Source organism: Cavia porcellus, unplaced genomic scaffold, assembly GCF_034190915.1.
Source record: "Cavia porcellus strain 051 isolate PalLab524CR breed Dunkin Hartley unplaced genomic scaffold, mCavPor4.1 scaffold_11, whole genome shotgun sequence".
Lineage (NCBI taxonomy): Eukaryota > Metazoa > Chordata > Mammalia > Rodentia > Caviidae > Cavia > Cavia porcellus.
Window position 1 is genome coordinate 81859926 of NW_026947494.1, and position 19548 is coordinate 81879473.

General features: G+C 37.2%; 1 protein-coding gene across 8 annotated transcripts in view; it reads right to left on the reverse strand.

Moving 5' to 3' along the window:
• The window catches only part of Spidr (scaffold protein involved in DNA repair), a 398515-nt gene that overhangs the window by 242305 nt on the left and 136662 nt on the right, over nucleotides 1–19548 (reverse strand). For all 8 annotated transcript variants that reach the window (XM_063258538.1, XM_063258540.1, XM_063258539.1 and 5 more), the window contains one exon: nucleotides 271–490. In XM_063258538.1, coding sequence (XP_063114608.1) covers nucleotides 271–490 — 220 coding nt within the window. The remainder of the gene's footprint in view (nucleotides 1–270; nucleotides 491–19548) is intronic.

A 19548-nucleotide genomic window follows, 5' to 3' on the forward strand; every position in this document is an offset into this window, starting at 1 on the left:
ACAAATAAAAACAGCCAGATCTTAAAACAACGCACCTCTTCATCAAGAATGATGCAGCTGTTTTCCCATCTCCCTTACCTCAAATTATCCAACTTTGCTGCCAGAAGTAGGAAGCCACAAAAGACAATTCAATGCTTCAGTTACATAAAACCTATGTAAATTCCTGGGTTTGTTTCCTGGCATTTCTCTACAGTAAAGTGATTAAAATGTTCATGATTTTTAAAGAAGGCTCACAGTTGGTGACTGTTGGATTCAATTCTTTGCACTTACCAGGGAGGGAAAATGTGGATGATGTCCTGGGGACGTCCCTGGAGGTAGCGTGCAGTTTCCCGTGTAAAGAGAACTTTCAGATTACCTCCAGGTGCAGGGGTCACACCTTGGCAAGGCATGGAGGATGTCGGGCCTGCTAACTGCTCACACATGGCAACTTGCATGGTGCATTCCTCATGGAGCTCTAAAATTTTCACAATTAATATACCAGATTTTCTACCTAGAAGTTGAAAAAAAAAACAAAATAAAAAATGAAATACAAAAAGACATGGTTCATGTGTGAATAAAATATTATGAATAAAAGATTCACATTCACATAGCTTTATTTACCTGGAAAAAATGGTCTACAAACCTTGCAAAGTAAAATACAGACTCTCCTGCTCACTTTAACATTTTTCTTTACTCAAAAAAATGCATGTGTGTTGCATTTAATGTATGTATGTTAAGTAACACTTTTCTATCATCATGGAACAGGAGTCGTGTATATGGAAACCTAGGACCCATCTTTTTTTTTTTTTTTTTTTTTTTTGTCTTTTTCCTTTTTATCCATACCAGAGATCGAACTCGCGACTGCCTGCTTGTAAGGCAGGCGCTTATGCCGCTGAGCTAAATCCCCAGCCCCAGCACCCATCATTTAATGAAGCATGTTTTTACTCCCAAACTTGAACCCTTGAACCCTTTTGGTGATCACAACTAAGGAAGTATGGCTACCCTTGGTCCTTCTTACATTATCCCTTCTTGTCACCTACTCTGAATCCAGACAGACAGACAGACTATTGTCATGGTTTATGTCAGTGGCCCCTGCAAGTCTTATGCAATCATGGACTCAGCTGAATCTAGCATTTGTGATTGGCTTGTTGTCTAGTGCTTGGATTGGTGATACGAGTGCTACACCCACCCAGGGAAGGAGCCAGCATACAATGTGAGGGCAAGGAGGCATGTCTTTCTCTTTTGCTGTTGGCGCTTGCTATTTGCGGCCATCATGAACTGCTGTCTCTCAGCCATGTTATTTTGCCTTGGAGCCAACTGAATATGGACTGAAACCTCCAAACTGTAAGAAATAAACCTTTCCTTCCTTCATGTTGAACATCAGGTAATTTGTCTCAGCAACGGAAGAAAAGTAACCAAAAGAGATATAGAGGGTTTGTTTATCACCTGGATGCAAGTCTTCTAATGACTATAAAGGTTAAAAGTTGAGGATCTGCATGAACTGCTGGGTATTAGGGCCCTGGATTTAAACAGGTAGAATTCAATATGGATTTGAATACTGTCCCCCTTACAAAGTTGGATGAACTACCTGCCACTTCAGTCTCTCAGTTTTCTCATGTGTGAAATGGAAAGTACACCACCTGCCTGAGTGAATTTGGGAGAATTAAAAGAGATAAAAGTGAGAGACTATATAGTCAATAGCCCAGAAACCCTAAGCATGACCACAGGCACCAAAAGACCTAAACAAGGATTCATATCTAAGTATTGCTAGACCCCAACATAAATGAGGAAGATAGTGCATTCACATCACAGGACACCACAACACTTTCATGGCCTGAACCAGACCTAAGTATCTCAGATGGACAGATCTCAAAAACAAGAGGAGTTAAACAAGATATATACTTTTAATGCAAATAAAAGACAAAAACAGTCAGGCATGGTAGTGCACCCCTATGTGCTCAGCACTCTGAGAAGCTGAGGTAAGACAGTTACAAGTTTGAGCACAGCATGGACAACTGTTAACTTAGCTTCTTAATAAGACCCTGTCTCAGTATAAAACAAATAATAAAAAGGCCTGAGGATGTAGTTCATCCTGAAGACACTGAGTGCCTGGAAAAAACAAAGCTATCGAAACCAATACAATGTTGTTTATGGATACACATGTCACACATGTATAAAATATGGAGAAGGTTACAAGAAAAGACAGAGCAGCTGCAGCCTGTGGAGAGAAAAAGGACTGTGACACAAAAAGGAAGTCAAGGGATTTCAAATCCATCTGTCATATTGTTTTTATCATAAAAATATGTGAAGCAAAAAGACAAAAGGTTAACATATGTTATTAATTCTAGGTGATACAATTATGTTTTTCTATTACTCTGTCCTTTTTAATTAAAATAAATTCAGTGAAAATATCTTACCTTCCGGATAACGGACACTAAGACGAGTTTCTCTACCACCTTATCCAAATGGTTAACAGTCAATAATGAAAACTAATATTTAACATAGTGACTTTTTTTTTTTAATTTAAGGAGAAAAAGAAGGAAAAAAACAGAAAAGGGTACAAGTTATACAGAATTTCAGAAAAAATAAACAATAGGAAATCACTAGTTAATAGATTACATACTGCTATCTTAGAAATAGTTGTTTAAGTTACAAAATTAAAGCATATAAAGTGGACTTTCAAACAGTGAGACTGGAAACAGTTTTGTTCAATGATCCAACAAAACTCAGTACTATGGTTATCTATCTTATACACTTAAATATATATGCAGTTATATTCTTTAGAGTACTTTCTTTTCCTTTCTTTTGTACAATTACACATTTTGGGTTTTATTACTCCCACAGTTCTTATTACTTTTTTTTTTTTTGAAGAGAGTAAAACTAAATGTGACATAACAGAACAGAGTCAGTCAAATCAAAAGGATGGACATAATAGATAATGTAAAAACAAAATACTAGGTGATCAACAATGGTTACCATAATGCCTCTTGCTATCTTAAAAAGAACTGCCTATATCATCAGTTATAATAAAACTCAACAAAACAGTAAAGAATAAAACCAAAACACTGGAGACATTACAGGACTTTAAAAGAAGGTAATAGTCAACCGGAATGGGCGTCATAATGAATCTTATTGCCTTTACGGTTGCTGCATAGTGCCCATTTTTAATAGTGTAATATTGTTGCCTTTTCTTTCTCCCTCTCGCTTTTGCTTCATGCATTTTGCACTCAAACCCAAACTTCCCTTCCCTTTCTTTGTCTAAACGCCAATAGCCCACATACTCTAGGCTGCTACCCAGAGCACTGTTCTGGACGACTGTTTCTTAAAGTATGTCCTTGTGTTGCTACTCTCAAGGTAAGAAAGAACATAGGATTAGGGAAACATGTAACATTAAGCTGCCACTGGTCATTAGGAGTAAGAGGTGGAGGTGTATAAGCAAGCATCTAAGGAAGGAGGCTGACTAGGAAGTGAACAACAATTGATCTGCAAGACAGATGAGTCTATTTTTAGGAAAAGAGGTTTGGTTAACAACAAAATCATTTTAGCTCACACTCTTTTTTCTCCCGGCCAGGACAGACAGGGAAGCAGGTAAAGAATTAGGGTCTTTAGCACCAAAGGGAAAAAACCTAGATATAGGCGCTTTTGTAACTATAGAAACAGTTCTGGACATATTTTCAGAATTGTTAACACTTGTGCCTAAACTCAGGGCCCATCCCCAACACAACACTGACCTGTTACCTGCTCTGTGTCCTGCTGAAGCCAGTCAGTGCCCAGGACTCACAGCTACCTGTGTACTCAACTACCTGCTGCCCTACTCAAGTTCAGGTGGCCCAGCTAAGCACAGGATCTTGGTCCTGTGCACTCCAATACTTGTAGGATTCAACTGCACTATGTACGCCTTGCGTAAGTCCTCTCTTCAGGTATTCATTCATGTCTTGTGGGACCCACATTGGAAAGCAACACAGATTTCTATAGTCTATAGAGGAATTCTTTCAAAAGGCAGGCTAGTACAAAAACATGTAAAAGTAGTATTATGACAGAAATAGCTATGTATGTAAGATAAATCAAACTGTCACTGACTACACTTTCTTTGAAGATTGTTACAAAAAAATGATAACAATATTCTAAAAAGAACTCTGCTTAAGAACTGCTGCAAATAACTTATAAATAAACAATTTATTTTATAATGCTATCGACACTACACTGTACACCGCAGCTTGCCAGGGTTAGGAAGTGATGATTGGGATCACCATGTGCACAATACTGAGTAGAGGACAGTAATGTCCTCCTATCCACCAGCCAGGTCATCCTCCAGAAGTCTATGAAGAAAACAGCACTTTCCTAAGCTAAGTTCCCTCTCTCTCATCTGAGGGAGAGAAAAGCATGGGACAACCAACAGCAAGCTATGTGCTTGAGGCATTTTTAATTTAAGCACAATATTCTCACTTACAATGAAGACTGTTTTATAGTTAGATGAATGGTACATAAAAGGTCATTTCTGTGCCATTAGGGCAACATTTTCCATAAATGCTGCAAGACTGAGCCAAAATATCACCTCATCCAGGAAGTGTTTCCTGAATTCCAGCCAGAAGCAATTACTTCTTCCCTTTCAAATCCTCAAGTACCTTATCTATATTTATCACTCTATTAAGAGTGACTTCTCTTTCAAAAGAATATAGTATTAACTACTCCTCAAAGTTCTGCAATCTAGGAGGTAACAAAGTATATGCATGGCTCCGTGCCTGGCTCAGTGTGTGTAATAGTGGCTGCTGCTGCCATTCTTACAGCTTTTCAAGGCATTTTCAATTCAGTCCCTTACGGGGACCCACCAGAAAAAAACCTATGAAATAGATAAAGAAAATCTTAGTCTCCCTCTTTGTCACATAAGAAAACTGAAAAATAAAGAAAGTTGTCCACAGAACTCCTGAAGGACAGGAAAAATTACTGGCAGGTCTACTCCCAGAACTCAAGTATACCTACAAGCTAAGGGCCAAAATGTGTGTTCAATAAATACTAAAAACAGGAGTTGGGCACGGTGGCACACAGCTGTAATCCCTGGATATTGAGACAAAAGGACTCCAAATTCAAAGCCAGTTTTCAGCTTAGCAAGGGCTAACTCAGTGGTACGGCAACATCTAGGTTAGAGACCCAACACTGCAAACAACCAAACAAAAAAGATTTCTATAGAAAACATATAAGCTCTAGTAATTTCTAGCTACAGATGCCTATCAGATAAAACAGAGCTCTTAGTTTAAAATACCCAGCACTTAACTTACAAGCTAACATTTGCTTAATCAATGCACAGATGAGTGATTTTTCAGCTAGCTGTTCTTAAAGTCTCTATATTTTACTTGTGTGTGTGTGTGTGTGAGAGAGAGAGAGAGAGAGAGAGAAGAGAGAGAGAGAGAGAGAGAGAGAGAGAGAGAGAGAGAGAGAGAGTGAGTCTGGGGATGAACCCAGGGTGCTCCACCACTGAACAACATTTCCAGTCTTTTTTTTTTTTAATTTTCAGACAGCATCTCAGTAAACTGCCCAGCAGGTCTTAAACTTGCAACCTTTCTGCCCCAGACTACTGGGTAGCTCAGATATTAGGTATGTACCACCAACGCTGGCAAAATCTTTAGATTTAAATAACAAGAGAGTACAAAATAATGAGTAAAATAAGAAAAAATCTATTTCTGATTACTGAGGGCAGTGACTTTTTTGAGATATAGAGGTAGCCAAGATCCACTTACATACATGTCAACTCAGAGCTTCTCAAATGGGCTATATATTGATGAATTAACATATAATAATAACAAAAATGTTACACCAGAAAAGATAAAGTAAAGCTAGTCACTATGTGCAAAGGGAATTTGAAATCATTTTTTAAAAATCAAAGACAGGAACTTGTTTTCCTTACAAAGACTTTTCTAACAAATGCTTTTCCAGTAGTTGCCTCTAACATTAAACTGTTCATTTAATTATCCAAACACTGATGACAATTAATTTGGAATTTTCCTTCTGTATTGTTACTCTGTCTCTCTTTTATCTTCATAGATGCTCCAACATGCTATGTTGTATAGTATCCTGCTTTAAAATGTTTATCCTAGTCTTTCCCAAAATTGTTACTTTTTTTTTTCCTTTCTTCAGGCCAATTCACCAAGTGTACACTGTTCTTTTTTCCCTGCTCTTCCTTTGCTCTCAAATACTTAGGTATAGAGAAAGACAACAGACAGACAGACAGACAGATACACACACACACACACACACACACACACACACACACGCTTTTGCATAAACCCAGGGATCAGAAGTAGACATCACAGGATTTAAAAGTCCACCTCTTTCCTGCGTAGACAGGACCTCTAACTTAGCTAAAACTGACACTAGTCACTACGAACCATATTATAAATCTTGTTATATTCATGCCAAATTACAGGCACACACTACCACATCGGGCTTTCCCCCTCCCCCCTTTTTCCTTTTTAAATACCTAGCAAATAATGTACTGCAGTGAATATTCAGTAAATGGATCTCTGTTAAATCACTGCTTACATTATTAATGGTTGGTAATTCAAAATTTTAGTTTCTAGGTAAATGTTATAAGATGCCATTAGATTGATTTCACAGATAATTCAGGATAGAATTCGTAAGATTTTAAACAAATCTAGATTATAATACTTAAAAGACAAGTTTTATGAAAATTCATATTCTTACCCTGTAAATACTATAATTACTTTCTGCAGAAAAATTAACGTTCCTCTATAAAATTTTAAGTCAGCTGTCAATGATGAACAGACACATTTCTTAACCACAACTACTTACTGAGCTTTAAACAATTGTGCTTTCACTTCTTGATTCCACATATTTTGCCTTTTCACCCAGTTTAAAATATTCTTCTCCAAAACCCACAGTAATTCTAAGCATGAAATAGAAATTTGAAACCCAACTCCTACTCCAAAAAAACTAAACTAAGTAAGACAAGACTGACCAGGTAACTGGAATGTTTATTACAAAATAGAGATGAGAGATGAGAGCAACTGAGTTTTAGTTGAGCTCTTCAACCTCCTAAGATCACAGTGTCACAGTGTTACCTATACCTGGGCATGTCTCTGCAACTTGTTCCTCAAGGATAGCCTGTACAATCCTGCAAAAACGGAATGGACAACTTGAAGGTCTCATTTTTAAAAGAAATCCAAGTAAGTAAAATGCATACAAAGACTGTACCACAGCAAATGATCCTTCAGGAAAGTTACACTAGACTACAGGGAAGACTGTTTAATGTTCCTCAAAATTCATGTACTGAAGCCCTAACTCAAGTGGCTGTCCTTGGAGATGGGGCCTCTAAAGGAATAAACAATGCTAAATGAGGACATAAGGTAGAGACTCCAATCTGAAGGTGTTAGTGTCCTTATCTGAAGATACACCAGAATACTTGCTCTTTTCATATGAGGACATACAAGGGAAGAAGACCCTCACCAGAGCCCACCTATGCTGCTGCCCAACCTAGCCTCCAGCACTGTGAGAAACACATGTCTGCTGTATATGCAATGTGGTCCATGGTATTTTATCACAGCAGTTGAGCTAACTGGAATGGGGTGACATGATACAGACAGGACCACCTGGGATGCAAATGGATACACAGGTGATCAGCTGCCCCTTTACTCTTAGTATCCAGAAAGTAAGTTCTTCTTTAACTAAAAGCTTACTTATTTAAAATACCTTACTGAAGTAAGTATGAATACTACTTTGAATAATATTTTATGCTCAGAAAATGTGTCTAAAACTCATTGAAATTATTTTTTAATTTTACTTATTTTTATTTTTGTATTTTAAAGAGAATAAAATGAAACAGAACAGAACAATGCAGGTAACACAGAACTTCAAAACAAGACAACAGGAAATGTGGCTGCCATAATATCTCTTGCTTTCTTCAACATAACTGTCCATACCTTCACACACTGAAAACAAATTTTAAAAGGTCTTAAGGCTAAAGAGAAAGTACAAGAAATAGACATTTTAATATTTACATTTTTATAAAGGGAATTTCAACTGAAATAAATAAATATGTTGGGAAATTTTTCAGGAAATCATTTTTAAAATAGGAAATTATTAACTACGGGTGGTCACTCTAGTCCTCTAGGGTTTAAACATTTAGAAACCCACTCTCACCAAACAATCCTATGAACACCAGAAGTACACACATACCCCTACCAAACAGCATCCCAGTATGTAGACAACTATCTATTCATTTGTGTAGCAGAAACAGAACACACTAATGAGCTGACCAAACCCAGGGTGTCCCTACAGCTACTTATCCTTGGTCCTTCCTCCACCACTAACTCCTCTCTATAAAGACTATGAGGAAAAAAGATAGTTCAATAAATCAATTTCTAATTTATCAGTTAAATCACTTTATTTGGGTAAAATGGGTAAAATTTACAATGAGCCAGAGCAGCATGTGTATGAATGAGAACACAGCAAATTCACAACTACTGGACACAGCAGGTATTGTAGTGTTGGAGCTACCTTCCTCCTACAGCACTGCAACAGACAAGGAAGAGAAGGAAAATGAGAAGTGAAATTAGCTTAAGGGTTAAAATGAGAAGATGTAATAAAAACAGAGTGACTGTTACCATAAAAGTGCCTCCCTGGAAAGAAATGCAGTGAGAGATCAGTGAACTCCAGCATTAGAAAAGTCCAAGAAAAATCAAACCAGGAACTCCAAAGTTTAAAATGCTCTGAAAAAAAATTTTCACATTAGATCAACACATAAGGCTAGGTAAAACAGCAACAAAGTACTTTAAAAGTAGAAATAATTTAGGGTTTAATAAAATTATCCTTTCTCAGTAAAAACAAAAAACTGATGCATGCATGAAGTGCGCACAGGCCTTAAACCCTGGTGGAGTCTGGACCAGAACCAGTTCTGCTACCCAGAACCCTTTTTGTATGCTAGAGTCATATAATACTTTAAAATTCCCTACTGATTTCAAGAGTTCTCAGTCACAGGGTTGTTAGTAAGCTCCATGCATCTTTGTAGCACTTGGTGCAGTTATTATTTACTTATACTTTATATAATTATAATACTACAGGATACTGCATATATAATTACAAAATAAGTGTTAAGAGAGAAAAAATATACCACAAAAGTTACCTCTTGATCCTGGAGGGAAATATGTAAAGTTGGGTGCAAGCACAGTGAACAGTGAACATGGACTTGACATAGCAAGAATGGACACCCAATCAACTAGGTTGACAGCATGATGAAAAATGCCATACCAAAGAGCTCTAAGGTGATGAACAGTTATTTCAAAGACACTAGAGAGTCAATGGAAATTTTTAAAGCAGGGCAGAAATATCGGATTTGCCTCTTAGGATGACGACCCTGATAGACTGAAAATGAGAAAAGGCTGGTATTAAGGAAGCAAGATGGAAACTGACAAAACAATGTGTGCATGAGGGAATAAGGGGTTCAACCAAGGTAGCAGGCTGACATACAGGATAAATGCAATCATTTGGCCTGAGAAACAGTTTCTGAGGTACAATCATCATCATCATCTGGAGACCAGATGGGCTGAAAAACTATAAGAGAAAACCTAGACTGTAGGGTTAATAGACCAGGGAAAGCAGGGGGTAGGGAACATGGAAACAGGCAGAATAGGGGGCTAGGCTAGGAGCCCCTGCAGGACAGAGAGTGGCACTCAAGGGAAACGGAGTAGGAAAGCTGTCTCAAAGATCTCTGATTTCCCAGGAAGAGCATGTTGAACAAGAAGCACAGAGGCACAGGCAAGAAAGAAGCTTAGGGAACTCATGTTGAAGCAGCACATGGGAAAAGTATGCAAAAAATGGAAAATGAAAATAAAAATAGGAGAGAGCAAACCAAGAAGTGTTATTTTAGAAGAAGAACAACCAGCCATGAAAGTGCTGCATGGGGTCAATTGGAAAGGTGGTAATTTCTGTGCACTGCTGCAAACCAAGCCAAGTCACACTGGGATGGAGGAGCAGGGAATGTAGGCTGCAGCCTGCTCTTTTAAATTTTTATCACAGTACAAAAATGCAGTTTTCAATATTGTCCAACTATACAAAGAGTTTACTAATTCAAGAACAAGTTCCATTTGCTAGCTGAAAAGTTTCCTATATACTAACAGAAAAATAAATCTACTGTTTTTGTTCAGAAAGAACTACTGAATGACATGCAGTAATCCTCTGAAAATAGCATCTTTGTCAAAGATTCCCGCTGCACCAGGTAGCCCAGTGGGGTCACTTGGCCTGTGGACTCACTCCTCCTCAGTAGTGTTCCCTGAAAGATGAGAAAGACTGGGCTTGCATATTCAAACAGGCTTCTCCAGAAACTAGTATTCCAAGCAGAAAACATATAGCCCTTTGGAAAATAAAAATAAGCTAAAGAAGTTTCGAAAACTAGATTGGTGAAAGTTGAAGATGACATACAAAAGATTTCAGCACATGGAGAAATACCAATGTGATACTGGAACTAGTCAGAGATGGTAAAATAGATTGCTGCTGAACAAGCTCCAAAAAAAAAAAAAGCAGGCTGTCTTTCCAATATTAATACTTTTCTGAATGTCAAAGATAGAATTTCAACATATAAATAATTTCATCATTAATGTAGTACCATTTTAATTCTATGAATAAAGTCTTATTATGAGATAATATGGCCTTCAACAGGAAACACCTTTTCCCTACTACATAATACATTTAGTATGAGTTAACTTTGCAGTCTTACCTTTTGATCATTTACCAAATATCACTTCATACATTTCTTGTAATGACAGCAAAAATGAATATGACAGAAATAGCTAAGGTGTGACACATACACTAGCTAGAGAATTATATTTGGCATTAAGTATCCTTTCCTCTATTTCTCAGGCCCTATAACTGTCTTAAATAAAATTATGAAGTAATGACATTACAAAAACCAAATACGAACTCCTCGTTCCTCTACTAGTTAATACTTACAAACTTTAAAAATTATAGTCGTAGCTCTAATAGTGGTCAAATTAATATCAGAGTTTGCTTCCTGACATGAATTACTCATCCAAGGGTATCTGTGTGTGTGTTTGCGCTGGTCCATGACTACCAAGAACATATTAAATACCACCACCGCACTGAAACCTGGGTGAGGATAGCAAAGGAGAAAAACTAGTTTATATACTGTAACTGGCTTTCTGGTTTTATTGACCTGAGGGAAGCTGGAGTCAATCCAGAGGCAGCTTTCTTGATCCCAGAGAAACAGGGAAGTCAGAAAAAGGAACTGAAGCAAAACCTCTGGCCAAATCATAGCTGACCCACACACTAAGGTCACAAGCAGAATTCCTTCAAGTGAAACAAGCAGTGGTAGATAATAAGGTAACAAAAGAAGCTTAAAAAACTTTAAATGATTTAGACTTCGAATTACAAAATAAACAATCCGTCTTCAACTCATGTCCTTTTCATTTCTTAAATCTCAACAAACATAAATAGTTTATTAAACTTATCACATGATATTAAAAATAGTCCTATGAGGCTAAGGCAGGGTATTGCAAACGTGAGGCCAGCCTGGGCAACTTAACAACTTTGTGAGAACCTATGGCAAAATAAAAAAGAAATAAATAAAAAATAAAGACCTGGGAATGTAGCTCCTGGGTCCTATATTCAATCTCTAGTACAGTATTTGCAAAGCATAAAATACTGCCAGAGACTGACCAAATTAGATGACAGTTTACCACACTCATTTCTTTACTGAGATTAAATATATAATATTAGGAGGGTGAGAATTAACCATATGTATATTCTAACAATTATTTTTCAATTAAATAAGGGATCTCGTCCTACAATTTGCTTTGGTAGAAATAATAAATCTACTTACTATTTTTCTACCCTGTTAGTCTCTAACCACGAGAAAATCATCAAGAAAATTTAATCTTACAACCACTTAACTTATCTACACAGAATTCTTTGGTTTTCTTCCTATTCATACTGCTATTTTATTACAGATTTGCTGACCCTGATATTTCCTCTTCCCCAAGAGATAAGTCTGGATTGCAATCCCATTTCAGGGCTTCCCCTGTCTCAGGGAAGACCCTAACCAGTAAGTCAAAGGCATCACCAGATTTCTGGCTGTATGTTCCCAATGAGCCCAGGGGACCCTACTCCAGGGGCACTGTACTGTCAGGGATACCATAGCTACATACCTGAGTCCACTAAAGGACCTTCCCTATAGCCTTGCCTGCCCTTTCCTCAGGAGCTCTGAACAGCTCACCTGAGGATCATGCAAGTGACACAAAGAGCTCAGGTGGCACTGGAGATTACAAAACCAAGCCTCCCAGTGTTTTCACAGCTAATCGTGTTCAAAGACAAAGAACAACTATATGCTTCATTTTGAAAAACCACTATACTGGAAGAACCAGTCTTGCTACTGAATTTTTCATTTCCTGATAAAAAGGTTTAACTTTTTAGTACTTCATAAATCTTAATTTCTATGGCCTCCACAGCCTGTCCAGTGTAAAGCCCATCACACCTAATCCCATTCCTCTCTGTGCCAACCTGTTTCTATTTCCCTTCTATGCTTATCATCCACCACTTCCACTAAAAGAGGAGCTCTACGACTGCAGAGACCAGATTGGGTGTATTTACAGTGTGTCGCGAGCCTAGTACAAGGGTATACAGGCAAGTGGTCCTCAGTAAGCACTCACTGAATGAATCAATGGGACCTGACCTGCAGAGTTCAGTACCTGTGGCCTTCACTTCCCACTATCTTGTCTCCATCAGAAGCTTTAACTTGGGGGTAACATAGCAGTGTGGGAAAGAACATTCATTTCAAATAACTAACACAGTGATGTAGGCACAGAAAATTTTCCTCCAATTCACTAATGTACACTGATGTACTTTTTTGCAGAAAAAGATAAAATATATTACCTGGTAGCTTATCTTCTACAACACAATTTAAAAGAAAATTAGTTAGTTAATGAAAGTGACTTTAAATTATTTTTGTAAAAATCTTCTGCTAAACAAGAGTAAGCAGACAAATATTTAGGATTTAAAGGAGTACAGGCTCTCCCTCATCCCAAAAATCAAGTTTTCTTTGCTTAATAAAATGTTGGTAACTCTGTAATAGCGTGTAAATCCTTGTGCTGTCTTTCTGATGCAGAAGGCTCTGCTCTACATGGTTAGTGAGGATGATACATAAAGAGCAGCGAGTGTTGCAGCTGCTCAGAGCCAGCAGGGAGGCGATGGGCAAGAGAAGCCATCACTTGCATTACTTGCATAAATTTGAACTCTACTATTTTACATATTTGCATCATCTATGACAAAAGGTTTGAGTTAGATATTCCAGAAACAAACAAAAATATCAGATTTTATTCCCTTAACTTAGTGGAGGAAAAACTAATCTAAATATCCAAACGACAAAAATTTTGAAGGGGTCAATGTGCAATGAAGATGTAGAACTGGAAAAATAAAGCAGTGAATGCAAGTCACAGTGAAAAGAAATACAATTACTGTCATATAATTATTAATGCAGAAAGAACTTAGGAAATCACAATTTTAAAACTAGACAAAAGAAAAAAGAACTTCTGAAATCAAAACTTAATTACTTAAACAGATCCCTAATAGTGCACAGTTAAGTTATCCAATAGAGAATGGCAGTTGGATAGCTTTGTATGAATTTATTTGTCCTATTTCTGAGACAACGAAATATGGTGCCAAAGGTGGCTTCAAACTCTTGAGGTCAGGAGATCCTCCTCCCTCAGTCTCTCAAGTAGCTGGGATTATGGATATGCCACTGCACCAAGAAAATGTATATCTTTAAGGGAATTAAGTATTTCATCTGTGGACCATGTGGGCTGTCAGTGACACTACAGGTAATGGCACCTATAAGCTGGCAAGTGGTATAAACTGAAAGCAAGATTTCCCACGTACCAGCACTAAGATACTGTTGAACAGTGGTAGGAGAAAGGCATGGACACAAGTTATAGTATTTTTTTTTTTTTTTGTCTTTTTCGTTTTTATCGGTACCAGGGATCGAACTCACGACTACCTGCTTGGAAGGCAGGTGCTTATGCCGCTGAGCTAAATCCCCAGCCCCAAGTTATAGTATTTTACAGACTAGACTTCATAAAATTTCTTCTAGACACAATCCAATAGCCTCCTCACCAATTCCTAAAATAAAAACTGTTACTCCTAATACTGATATAGACAGCTTTGAGTTGTTTTATTGTTTTTCACACAGGATCTTCCTATATAGTGGAGGTTGCCCTTAAATTCTTATGTAGCCCAGACTGGCCTCGAACTTACAGTGATCTTCCTGCCTTAGCCTTCAGAGTGCCGTGATTACAGGCACGTGCCACGACAACCAGTCTGATACAGATAGCTACGTTCATTCTCTGCTTCTTGCAGTACAACTCTAAATTCAGTGTAGTGTATTTACTACTTTGAAAAGATATGCACACTCTCCTGTTCAAACCTATAGCACTTCTTTGGTCACAGGCACACCCATAAGGTGCTTGGATACAAGCAGTCACATACACCTGCTGATCTCTTTCAATATATTCCATCTGCAAATTAAGACAGAAGAAAATTCAGAGCAAATTCTGTTTGGGGAGTTGACAGCATGGGCTACTGAACTTTACTGCTTATGCATGTTTGTTTATTTTTTTTTTAATTTTATTTAAGGAGAAAAAGAAAAAAAAGCAGAGAAAGGGTACAAGTTATACAGATTTACAGAAAAAAATAAACAGTAGGAAATCACTAGGTAATGGATTACATATTGTCTTCTTAGAAATAATTGTTCAAATTACAAAATTAAAGCTTATAAAGTAGACATTCCAACAGTGAGACTGCAAACAGTTCTGTTCTATGATCCAACAAAATTCAGTAATATCATTATCTATCTTGTACACTTAAATATACATGCAGTTATATCATTTAGAGCACTTTCTTTTCCTCTCTTTTGTACAATGACAATTACACATTTTGGGTTTTGTTGCTCCCACAGTTCTTATTACTTTTTTGGAAGAGAGTAGAACCAAATGTGACATAACAGAACAGAGTCAGTCAAATCAAAAGGGTGGACATAATAGATAATGTAAAAGCATAATACAAGGTGATCAACAATGGTTACCAGAAATGCATGTTTGTTTAATTCTATACCTACCCCATAATCTTTTTTTTCTTCAGTATGGAGGAAACTTTAAGGGACAAAAATTTAATAATTTAAAAAAATCACTTATCTGAAGCCCATTACTTCTTTGGTATTATTTTTCTTTCTTTCTTTCTTTACTCTCTTCCTAAATAATATAAATTTAAGAACATCCATAACTATTTTTAGTTTTGAAAAGTACAGATACTGTGAAAATACTCATGACAGTATTACTAAACAGAGGCTGAGTGGGAGAATGGTACAGCAGTTTTTGCCAAGAGCCCCCAACTCATAGCTTGCTGGACCCAGCCCCGAGCCATGGTGCTGCTTAAACCTGGTTCTGCTGGCCCCTAACTAAGCACATAGGCCATATCTACTCACAAGCTCTTGTTCAACCTTGTCTTGAACTCTAAAATAAAGACAGTGGGACCTAATTGGGAGAGTTGTTGTAAGCCTCAAATGAGTAAATAAACATTCAAATGCTTTGACTATTATTTAATAAGCATTTGGCTTTATTATTCAGGTATACAGCAAAGCAGTGTTAGAAAACTGTTTCTTCTTTAAAAAAAAAAAAAAGAAGAAGAAGAAATGAAGGAGATGGGAGAAGGGGAAGGAAGAAAAGGGAGAAGAAGCTGCTCCTAAAGAAAAATCTGGGAAATATTTTTCCTTACCCTCTATAATCATAATCTATTCTCAACTTCACAGTCACATTTAAAAATGTAAATTTCTCAGACATCACCTTGGAAGTAAAGTCCAGCCAAGATTTCCAGGCCCTGAATCATCCACCCCCCTCCATTTTACCTGACACACTCATTTGCACAGCTTTCTTCTCACTGATGTTTCAATAACTAAGGTCAACCCCTGCTCAATGAATCACACAGACATCCATTTAAAGTTAAGTTGGAAGAAACTTATCTTTTACACTGAAATATGTTTAAAGGCAGCAATGAGAAAAGTAATACTGATTATTCAAAGTACAAGTGGGAATTATATTAAAATAGGCGAGAAAAGTTGGATACCCATGAGACAAGAAAAGAAAAATTGATAAACAAATATCAAAGGTTTTGAAATACTTTTTAAGCCCAGAGAAATGTATTAGAAATATTTATGGAAGTATCTAATATTAATATGCAATTTTTTTACACAATTAAACATCTCCTTACATAACACCTGAAAAAGTATCCATGGTTAGTTGTATCCTTGGTTTACTTTCATTGATTTGAAATGGAACGAATGTTTCTAATGCATCTTTCTGCCATCAAAAAACTTTTTTTTTGATTATTCATCCCAGAAAAATAAAGATCTATGTTCATTCAAAAATCCATATACAAATGTTCATAGCACCTCTACTTAGAATGTTCTAGATTTGGATCCAATCCAAATGTCATTTGGTCAGGGAACAGTTTTAAAAAACTGTAGCACATTCATACCATTGCATGCTACTTAGCAATAATAAAAAAAAAAAAAACAGCAAGCTATTCATGTATCAAGAATTGAAAGAATTTCCAGGCAAGTTAAGCTAAGTAAAAAGTCAATTTTAAAAGGTTACAAACTACATTAGGCTTACTGATGAATGAGTATGAAATATTGGGGTGGGAAGAAGTGGCTATGGTAACAAAAACTAGCATGAGTGATCCAGATGGGGATCAAAGCTAAGTGATGGCCACAGGAATCCACATGGGTAACTTAGCCCACTTGTGCTCCTTTAGCAAAACACCACAAACTGGGTAGCTTATAAACAAGGCTGAGGAGCCTAACATTGAGATTCTATATAAGGGTCCATCTTCTCATAGATGGTACTTACTTGCTTTGTTTTCACATGGCAAGGGGGGGAAGTTAGTCCTCTGGGGCCTCTTTTTTTAAAGGCACTGATTCCATTTATGGGAGCTGCACCCTCAGACCTAATCATGTACCAAAGGTGATTACACTGGTCATTCTTTCAATTTATGGATTTTTGAAGATCATAAACATTCAGACCATAGCAATGGGTGATAAAATTATATGAAACAAAATATACACAGATACCTATAAAATTAGTGAAATCTCCAATAATATCAGTGGATTGACTGTATCTTGGGTTATCATCCTGGATGTCTTACCATACTACAGTTAAAAACACTTGCTATCGAGGGTTACTGGTGGAACAATACAAGAATCAGTCACTAGTATGTCATACAACTCCTTGTAACTCATGTGAAAAAAAGTTTTTTGATGGCAGAAAGATGCATTAGAAACATTCATTCCATTTCAAATCAATGAAAGTAAACCAAGGATACTACCAACCATGGATACTTTTTCAACCATGAATACTCCCAAGTCACACTTTTACATGAAGCATAAAAAGAAAATTCTTGAGCTAAACAATTACCATCTACAGATTAAATCACTACTGATTCTTCGATTTCTTAGTAAACCTAACAGAAAGAAAAACTAAGTCTGATGCATTCACCTACTCAATCAACATTAACTTCAAATAAAAAATCTAAAAGTAACAGCACTCTCCCATGCACCAACAGCGGTCAGGCTGGCCAAGAGGGACCCAGGAAGCAGCAGAACCCACCCACATACCACAGCAGTCAAGGCCAGCGAGGAGAGAACGCAGAAGCATCAGCAACGTCTCATGTGGCCGGAACAGTACGGCTGGCCAGGAAGATAAAACATCCCCTGCACCCCAAGCAATGGGCTGATTTGGAAGAATGCAGGCTGAGATGATAGCAATTTAAGTAAAAAAAGAACTTAATGCTTGTATTGCTCGATTGGCTTTGCAGTCTCAAAGCCAACAGCCTGAGCATCTATCTAGAGGATAACAGTATGCACTATAGTAATAATTATGGTTTTCCTACTGTCATGTTTTGGCCAATATCGTTCTCATTGTTTTGTTTTATTCCCTTAAAGTAAATAAAGAACCTATTCAAATTTGGGCCAATGATACAGGGCTGTATCTAAGCATTCTGGGAGGCTGAGGCAGAAAGACCATTAAGTTTGAGCCCAGTTTGGGCAACATAGCAAGATTCTATCTTAAAAATAAGCAAACAAATCAACAAACAAAAAACCCACAAACAAAACAAAACTACTACTTGAGTGTGTAAAAGATGAGATTCTAACTTTGTATCATGGAAACCAAAGGTATATCCAAACCCAAAGGAGAAAGGGAAATGCTGACTTGGTTCATTTTGAACTACCAGATCTATACATAACAAAAGAAGGAGGCTCAGGAAAACTTACTGCCTCTTAATTCTGACAATATATTGGTTCTGACTCCGTTCTAGAGCTCTACATGCACTACATGCAGTACCAAACTTATCGTTATTACAATGCAAATAAATGAGCTTTCCATCACACCAAGGTTTGACAGAAATCAAGGTTTGGAGAGTTTAGATTAATAACTGTCTAGCATATTTGGTTGCTATAGCAGAATAGCATGGACTGCATAATTTACAAAGAGAAGTTTTTTGGCTCTTGGTACTGGAGGATGGAAGTCCAAGGGCTTGGTGTCAGCATCTAGTGAGGATCTAAACTATGCTATATAATGATATAAAGTATCGCACAGTGAGAGAGATAAAACATGTTAAAGAGAAAGCACATGGGGCAGATATACTTTACAACTGCTGTCATGATAACTAACTCATTGCCATGATAACAACACTGATTCCTCTTATTAAGCCTTTCCTTCAGCAGTGTTACACTGGTGCTATTGTTTGTGTCTGGATGTTCCTGCAAAGTCTTACGCAGCCATAAGGGGCAAGCCTTTCAAAGATGGCTAAATCTAGAGTTTGTGACTGGTTCACTGTCTAGTGCTGGGATTGGTGGATGATGCTGCACCTGCACTGGGGCAGGTAGCCTGCATACAATCTAAGCAGGGAAAACAGCTGACTCTTCCTTTTGACCCTTTTGCTCCTTTTGCTCTTATTGCTTTTGGCATCTGCTGCAGCCACCATGAATGGTTGCTTTTCAGCCACGCTATCCTGCCTTGGAGCCAGCTAAGTATTGGACTGAAACCTTTACAAGCTGTGAGCTACATAAACCTTTCCTTCCTTCATTTTGAATGTTAGGTATTTTGTCTTAGCCATGAGAGAAAAGTAACCAAAACAACTGGGGATTAAGTTTTCCACACATGAACCTGGGGGATATATTCAAATCATAGACATAATATAAATATTTTAATGAATTCATCATTAAATTTCAACTGTTTATTAAACTTTAGTTTTGGTGTTGGGAGTAGAGGAATTATTCTATTTAATAAGTTTTTTCCTATCTAGTTGCTACACTTATATAAAAATGGAAAAATGTTTTATGTTAAATGAAGAAATTCTTCCATAAAACCACAACATATTCAAAACACCAAATAACAGTTCATCTTACTATTCCAGTGGTACCTCCATTCACAAACTTAATTCTTTCAATAATTCTGGATGCAAACTGAATTAGACAAAAGTAACATCAAATTTCCC